Below are 8,534 nucleotides of genomic sequence, written 5' to 3' on the forward strand. Positions count from 1 at the left end.
GAGAGAGAGACAGAGAGAGAGAGAGAGAGACAGAGAGAGAGACAGAGAGAGAGAGACAGAGAGAGATAGACAGAGAGATAGAGACAGAGAGAGAGAGAGACAGAGAGAGAGAGCGGGAGAGATAGAGAGAGAGAAAGAGAGAGAGGGAGAGTGAGTAAAGAAGGAAAGAGAAAGAAAAACAGGGAGTGAGAGAATGCGAAAGGGAGAGGAAGAAGAATGGAGAAAGGGAGAGAAAGGTTGGAGAGACAGACAGACAGAACGCCCCCAACACCAGCTAAGAGTGCTGCATTTAACTAGGTTTACCGTAGATCATTTACGAGCTGGGCCGCTTCGGCTCTGCCTGCCTCGGCGAAAACAGTGAAATGGTATAAGTTTAAAGCCTCTGTATGTAGTATAGGGTTTTACGGCGCTCGCAACTGCTAAGGTCATATGAGCGCTTAAAGCCTCTATCAACACTATCTGATTACTTAAGAGGCGATACCTCTGAGTTCAACGTCCATTTCCAAAAGGACCGACCCAAAAGGAAAATTTGTGTCAGGTGCCTTTCCCAAGGACCCAATGTGGGACTGAGGTGAGGATCGAACCCTCGAACCCGTAATCTTCCTGTAACCTAACCCCTAGGCTACCAAAGCCACCTCTGCCTAACAAGGCCAATGTAGAAAGGGTAGGATATAGAAAACAAAAAAACCCCAAAAACTTCTAAACTTGCAAACCGATATCACGTTAATCTCATATGTTTGTTTGAGTAAACAGAAGCATATGGACACAATACTGGTCATAGGGCTGGGAAAAAAGGAGACAGACAAACAGAAATAACAAAAGGGAGCTTAAGAAGTAGGATCTACCAGTGGCGCCCTCCAACCACCTGCTCACGTCTTCTGCCAGCAAGATAACAGAAAGGTCTTATAGACATTGGAACACAATACCCACAAGTCCATGTATGGATGTTGTAATATCAGTTGCCAATATAATAGTCAACGTATGAACCATGAAAAACTATACCATCCCAATTGAAAGAGCTGCTGCGGAATTGACCGATCACAGAAAACTGTATTTTCCCTCGACGCTTAACGGCAACAAAGGATGAAAAAGTAAAAGTAAATTTCGGCAAATAGGTAGTTCACACCAACCACACCCGTTACATCACTGGAAGGTCTTATAGAATATAATTACGATGAACAGCAGCACCTTCCAGAACTTTTGTAGCGTTTGCAACACAAACAGATGAAATAGTATGCCTTCGTGCCGAAGATTTTAATTGCTACTAGATAGTAGCATACAAAAATAGCGGAGGAAAAGGAGGAGGAGGAGGAGGAGGAGGATGAGGATGAGGATGAGGATGAAGAGGAGGAGGAGGAGGAGAAGGAGGAGGAGGAGGGTGAGGAGGAGGAGGGTGAGGAGGAGGAGGAGGAAAAGGAGAAGCAGAGATTTGGATGACACGAGTGTTTTATGGGAAAGAAGGAGCAAACCACACAAGTGAACCGGCAACCATCCATATCCCTAAGCAGAAAAGAGGACCCATCAAAGCTCCGTAAAGTCCAAAGTCCCAAAATGTTTGTACATTACAGCTCCAACGATAGATTGAATAAACACTCTATAAATTTTTCTGCAGAAGCAGAAGTTGGCTGTATCATTCGTGTGCAGTCACACGGAATAAACCAGTTTATGACCAAGGTTTGGAAAACATTTAATAATATTAGGAAAGTGGGTCAAGGAAAGATCTTGAGTGTGCCGAGAATGATTGCATTCGACAGAATTCTGTAATAACCACGCAACAATAAATGAACGAATACCACCGATCCTAACAAAATTTCGAGGCTTTTTTAAAAATCTCCCAAGGACCCTTAAGCCTTTTGTGACCTCCTGGACCTCTTTTCTTGTTTTAGTTTATTACGTAAACATTTTACGGCACTTGATACATACGCTTAATAAGAGCCGAAGATGAGAGGCGTTACAAGAGAGTGACAAACACAAAAAGGAGGAGAGATAAAGGAGATGTTTAATTCTTTAAAAAAGAGAAGCAAACCAGACCGGAGCACCCGACAATCACAAAGTAACAAATCTTCCCCACTCCCTGCACCACCCCAAGAACAGTTAAAATTCCGTTCAAGTTAAAGGGTAATTGATCCTCACTGTAATACTGTTAGCTGATAATCCAACAATCATTTCTGGAGGAGGATAGGGGTGGGGGGTGGGGGGGTGGAGGGGGGGGGGGGCGGAACGAACCGGTTAACTGTAATGTATACTTTGCGCGGATCTTCTTAAAACCACGCTATGACTCTTCAAGGTCGCTTTCAAAAGTAGAAGGACGAAAAACATGTTTTGTTTGGGTTTTTTATCTTCTCGAAATACGACTAGATCTATATTTATCTTCAGGACAGAAAAAGCATTAAAGAAACTATTATTATTCTCTATAAAAAAATAAATCCCAATAACACCCCCTACCAACCCCCCCCCCCCCCCCCAGGTATGGATGTACATTCTGACCCCATTAGTAAAACCTTCAAGGGGCTGTGAGAACGCATACATTATTCTGAAGGCCATACGGGCCACATAATCAGCTTTCAGTCACAGTGAAGCGTGAAGATTTTATTATTTCTAATTATGCATAACACGATCCAGAACTTCCATCACGAGATGATGTGAATGCCAGTCGTAATTTTTGACAAACAGTCAGTAAGTTTGACATATTCATAAACACACTCTATTGATAAGTTTGCAGTTTGGGAACCGGAGAACAAGGAACTACAGACTGTGGAAAATGGGCGCGGGAGAAGGCAGTTCTGTCTTCTTTCTAAATCTGTACTGAGCACATTCATATTATGCTACCTTGCTGGCTCACTCGTTATCTCTCATTCGTTTCTCTCTCTCTCTCTCTCTCTCTCTCTCTCTCTCTCTCTCTCTCTCTCTCTCTCTCTCTCTCTCTCTCTCCCCAGCATGCGGCTCACCTGGGCGTCCCAGAGCCTGCTCCAGTCCGGGTTGAGGTAGTACTCGAGTCCTAGAGAGGCACCCTCAAGCGTCAGTCCGCGGATGAGCAGGATGAACATGAACACATAGGGACTGGGCGCTGTGACGTACATGACCTGGCGGGTGGGGAGAAAGGGCGGGAACAATGCTTCACTCGCTGCAGTGGTGATGTCCACAACCAACACAACATCATGTGACCGACCGACAACGCCCACAGGGAAATATACATAGCAATAATAACTATGTCGGCCAACAACTGGGGACCTATCAAAATTCTCTTCCACAGAGTCGTGGACTGTTAAATGTACCTTTAATCTTTACAAAAATGGAGGACATTTAATGCTTGTCGTTTACATTTTACAGAGAGAGAGAAGAGAGAGAGAGAGAGAGAGAGAGAGAGAGAGAGAGAGAGAGAGAGAGAGAGAATGAGAACGAAGAAGAGAGGCAGAAGTATACAATTCATTTAAACCAAAAATCATTTATGGAATGTGAAAAGTGAGAATATTATTCTGTATCTAGGATAGACATAATAAAATGTACAATGGTACAGGAAGCAACATGCTTGTCATACACCTCACGATCCCGACAAATATCTCTCTGGACCAATCAGTGTTGATCAAGATCAAGGGAATTACGAAGAGAAGTAGCCATGTACACTCACAACGTTGTAGTCATGATGCCCATGGTCTATTCTATATAAGGGAATTATCGTGCGCAGCAAGTGATTCTTAGTACAAAACAGAACCACAGAACCACACTATTTCGACTTACAAGAAAAAAATCTTTGGCTCACAAGAAATAGCTGTGGTTTCGCCAAAGTTGTATAAACAAGTACCAACAGTTGTACGATGCCATTAATTTTAACAAAAAGTAACTTTTGCTCAATTGGTGGTATGGTTAAAGTCGTGAGGAGGTGCCTCAGTGATCTGAGGTATGTCTCTGGTCAGCGAAGAGTTGTCAGATCAGAGTGGTCATTGTCCGTTTACCGACAAAGGCAAACGGGAGGCATTGGGCGCTCAATGCGCGCCGCGCACACACACGCAAAGAGACAGAAAATTTGAGATAACGTGGTGCGCATTCTTGGGGGGGCAGTTGATCAACACAGCATTGCACAGATCATGGCAAAGTTATGGGGGGTAAACTGACAGTAACATTGAATAAGAATGCTGCTTGGCCAAGCAATTCAAATCAAACCCACCTCCCCTCCCTCCAAAACACAAAAAGCCAAGAGTGACATATCTACCAAAAGTGTACGTCTTAGAAAAATTAAGAAAAGACATTAGCAAGAAAAAGAACCTTCGTTCATTTCATTTATACCAGCAAACTTTTACAAAATAAATACAGGAGAAAGATAAGCTTGAAGGCTCACTGTTGTAAAAGGAGGTGGGTGTATATTCGATAAAACTCTTTTATTAGTCTATAGTTTACGTCGAAGTAGATTTACATATTCATCGAGCACTCTAAGGGGAAAATAAGAAGAAATTGAAAAAAAATCCTAACGTGAAATTGTCTCACAATTATTTCTACGATTGATTAAAAAAAGAAGGAAGGATTTGAGATTAACAAGTTTTGCTCTCTATAATTCTGACGTTCTTCTAAAACTATATCGGTGCCATGGATACAGCTACTCTAAGTGTATAGTTGGACACTTTACAGACTAGTCCTTAAAGCTCTCTGCCCTGATTGTACTATGTGAGATAATAAAAGATTTGTGCATGATCCATTTTGACGGCACCGATAGGTGATCACCTTTCCGGAGGACTTAATCCCCTTGCAAATGCAGAAATAGACGACGATCCAGGCGAGTAAGAGGCACAGGGCTAGGTCCCACTTGATGATCCCGGGCTCCCCCACACCAGAAGTCAGGCCGAGCACTTTGCGCCTGGAAACATGGCGACACTAGAGTGGTCTGCGAGCAGCAGCAAACCGGTTACCCAGTCGTGTTTTGTGGTGCATTTTGGGATTGGCATAACGAACAGCTTGCGCCGCCGCCATTTTTATAACTGACAAAACACGTGGAACAGGCAGTAATGGTGTTTCCCCCCTTTTCCAGTGGGTTTGATGTGTTGGGTTTGTTTTTGTTGCCTTTATTGTAGTTGTTCGTGGCTTCTTGGGGGATATTCTTCGGTCCCCCCCATGGGGACCTCAGACATAGAAATGTGGGGCAAAATGTGATTGCTCGTTCTGTGCAGTGTTCTTTTTTTTTTTCTTTGTGTTTGTAAGGCCAGTAACCACGTGTAAAATATAGGCGGGCGCATGTCTCCAGTAAACGTCCTAGCCAGGGAACCCAGCTATACATACTTTGTGGACGCTACTGAAGCCAGCCTGACGGGTGGGGGTGAGAGACAAGGGAAGGTTATATGACAAAGGATTGGTGCCTTTGGGGGGTTAGCGCAGGGCGAGATCGGTGACATATACGTTGGACGCATTAGCGTAAGGCGTGAAGATTTGTGGCATGCCGTCTAGACAAGTCCAGAAGTGCTTGGGACATTTATCTATTTATTTATTATTTTTTAAAAATGTATTTATTTTTTGGCTTTTTCAATTAGAATCTTGAAGACATCTTTGTTGTTCTCTGTGGCAAGTTTTAATTTATCGTTAATATTCTGAGAAAACCATTACGATGACTGCTTCCTGAAATTCTTAATCCAGCGCCGTTCTTCGAAAGTCTGAAAGTCCATGGAATTATCTTATAATATCTAGTCGAAACAGCATTCTCAATAAGTCAAAAGTCAGAAATTATCATTCATGGTTTCGACGGGGATTGGGGAAGTGCATGGTTGGTGAGAAGAAAGACGTTTCCTTGCCGAAGCTCAAATTTCGGGTACATTGAATAGGCTTTGAAGTACATAAATGAATTTGCAGAGTGAAAGTGCTACACCTTTCCAACCTTGCTTTGCAAAATAAAATTATAAAAAACATATTTTGCTCAGATTATATAAAGACTTTCTGGGGACACTATCTATTCAGTTATCTCGTTCTTACATATAAACCCCTTGTTTCATTGGGAAAAAATATATGAAAAAAGAGTCAAAAACGGCCGATAAGTTGAACTTAAGGGGGACAGATGGCACTAATTTGAGGACTGAGTCTTTATTACACAGGTCTCATTGACAGCTACTAGAGCTTACAAAGTTCTCAAAGAGTCCAATGTTTTCAGTATTCAGAGCGAGAGAGAGAAAGAGAGAGAGATCAAAATTTCTACCAGCGATGTATGGTAGTAAAAAAAAAAAGGAAAAAAATATAAACATGCTGGAGAAATATTACACTTCTTATTTCATTATTACAAAAGTGTGAGAGGAATGCTGGACGCTCTGATTTGCCTTTCAGATCGAATGCAAGTCAAGGTAATGAGTGCAGGGCAAAAAGACTATCGCAAAGGATTAGTACAGTAGGCACTGATCACCAGTGTTATTCGAGATAGAAAATAATCCCCAAAAAGTTTTGGTTGTTTTTTAAGAGGGACACAGTTACAAGCATAGTTTGCTTTGCTTTGCTTCGCTGTGGCAGAAACCAACGGGGGGAACGGGCTTTCAGAAGAAAAATAAAACAAAACAAAAGGACAGGCTCCAAAACCAAAAAGCAAAAACAGTTCTCAAGTGTACCGAGTCTAGAGCTATAGCATTACGCCGTCAATGAACACTTCAAAAGGCTGAAGTGATTACGTTCTCAGCCTCATCAAAGTTACCGTATGGTTTTTACAAAAGGCCCATGACTAGGGAAAGTTGAGGGGGGTCACTGGAGACAGAAGCCTGTTAGATTAGAAATATTAAGCAAAAAATACATCTCATAAGTAAAATTATAAAACGCAAGAAATAAAAAAAATAAACATGATAATAGTTATGCATCTCATTTGAAGTGACAAAATATTATCAAGCACATCGAAGAATAATAATATAAAAAAAACAACACAGAAAATAATTGTAAGGAGGAGAAGAAAAAAATATGATTTGAAAGGACTCCAAAACCCCAATCTAAGCATAGCGTAGAGAATGAATTAGTAACACTACGAGAAAAGCTGAGGGAGCATGTGTGCAGTCCAGAAAGTGACCTTTGTGCTTGTGTCAAAGGTCAGATTGAAGTGCAAACATGCTGAGAGTTGGATCGGTCAACTTCTCAGAAATCCACCACCCCCGCTAAGCGCTTGAAACAATGACTTACAAAAAATAATGGTTACCAAAAAATAAACTTATAAAGACAAACAGCACAACAGGCGAGATGGGAGGAGTTGCACAAAACACATGATAGAACGTATTAAGCTGGATGAATGAAATTAGTTACGGTTACGGTTTTAGGCGTAACAGAAGGGTGGAGAGGCGAGTTTGGAATTCGTGAGGTATCTGAGCAGGTTCAATTACAGACGTCGCGCTCAGAATAACAAAAGTGTTAAAAACAAAACAAAAACAGAAGTCACTACTATTGCCAGTTCGTATGAGATGGTGCAGAAGTGCTTCCACTACTTTACAAAATATGCAAATATGCAGAGGAAACTTTAAGCTTTCATAAATCACACTCCACAAAAAAGATGGAGATTAACGAATCTCTACAAACGAGATAAAGTCTTACGTTCTTGGTTCAGGAAAAGATGAGCTTCTCTTGATGTGCGTCCTTTACATAAGAGTTTCCAGACTTTATTTATTAATTCAAAGCATCAGAAAGACTTTAGCACCAACTCAGCAGCGAAGATAATAGTGACAATCTATTCAATAGCGTACACAATAGGGAAAAGGGATTGGGCGCTAATAAAAAGGAACAAATTCGGAACTCGCAGTCGTGACGCGCTACTCTCCTTGCCACAGAATTAGCTCATGGGGAAGGACGAGGAGATGAATGAAAAAAAGAAGGAGGAAAAGAAAGAAGGAGAAGGAGAAAGAGGAAGAAAACGATTAGGATGAGGAAGTGAGGGTAGGGAGAGGTGGGGACGGGGTTAAACTGGATGAAGTGTAGAGGGGGAGAGGGGAGAGCACTGGGGGGTCAGAACCAGGGGAGAGGGGGGTGGGTAAAAAGGAAAGTGCAAAATCAGAAAATACACCGCATAAAATGGCATACACCAGGGCATGTTGGTACCACTCAACGAACGAAATTAATGATGCTGTTAATGTTATTTTTACGGTGAGGCGTCGAGCAGTGAGTAGTGTTCACAATTTTTCAATCATCTTTACCATACAGTCGAAATTGCCCAAACTGGTCATTCACTGTCATAAGAAAAGACAAGGAAGGTTGTCCTCAGACAGCTGGTCATATGGGACAGTGTCATTATAATCATAGTATTATTGTAGATAAATTAAAACTAAAAAGGGGGGGGGGCGATGAGGGAAGTGGACGATTGAACTGGTGGTTGTCTTAGACAGGTGGCCGTAAGAGTAGGCAGATTCGACTGTATTTTTTTTGGTTCAGTACATTCATGAGATCTAACCCGAACACAAAAGCGCCTTAAATGCTCACTGCAAGTACATTATATAAGCCAACATGGCCGCTGTAGCCATTTTGACAAGTCTACGGCATACTTCCTTCTTTTTTTCTTCCTTTTCTTCTGTGGATTAAGGGGCGAGAGTGGGCTGGGTGGG

At 42.0% G+C, this 8,534-nt stretch overlaps 1 protein-coding gene across 1 annotated transcript in view; it reads right to left on the reverse strand.

Annotated features, from left to right (window-relative positions):
* LOC100533453 (putative neurotransmitter transporter) overlaps positions 1 to 8,534 on the reverse strand; it is a gene marked incomplete in the record, with an annotated part of 67,114 nt that overhangs the window by 28,369 nt on the left and 30,211 nt on the right. Inside the window, 1 exon segment of the mRNA NM_001204730.1 lies at positions 2,949 to 3,085. Within this exon segment, the coding sequence (NP_001191659.1) occupies positions 2,949 to 3,085 (137 nt within the window).

Source organism: Aplysia californica, unplaced genomic scaffold (genome assembly GCF_000002075.1).
Source record: "Aplysia californica isolate F4 #8 unplaced genomic scaffold, AplCal3.0 scaffold00539, whole genome shotgun sequence".
NCBI lineage: Eukaryota > Metazoa > Mollusca > Gastropoda > Aplysiida > Aplysiidae > Aplysia > Aplysia californica.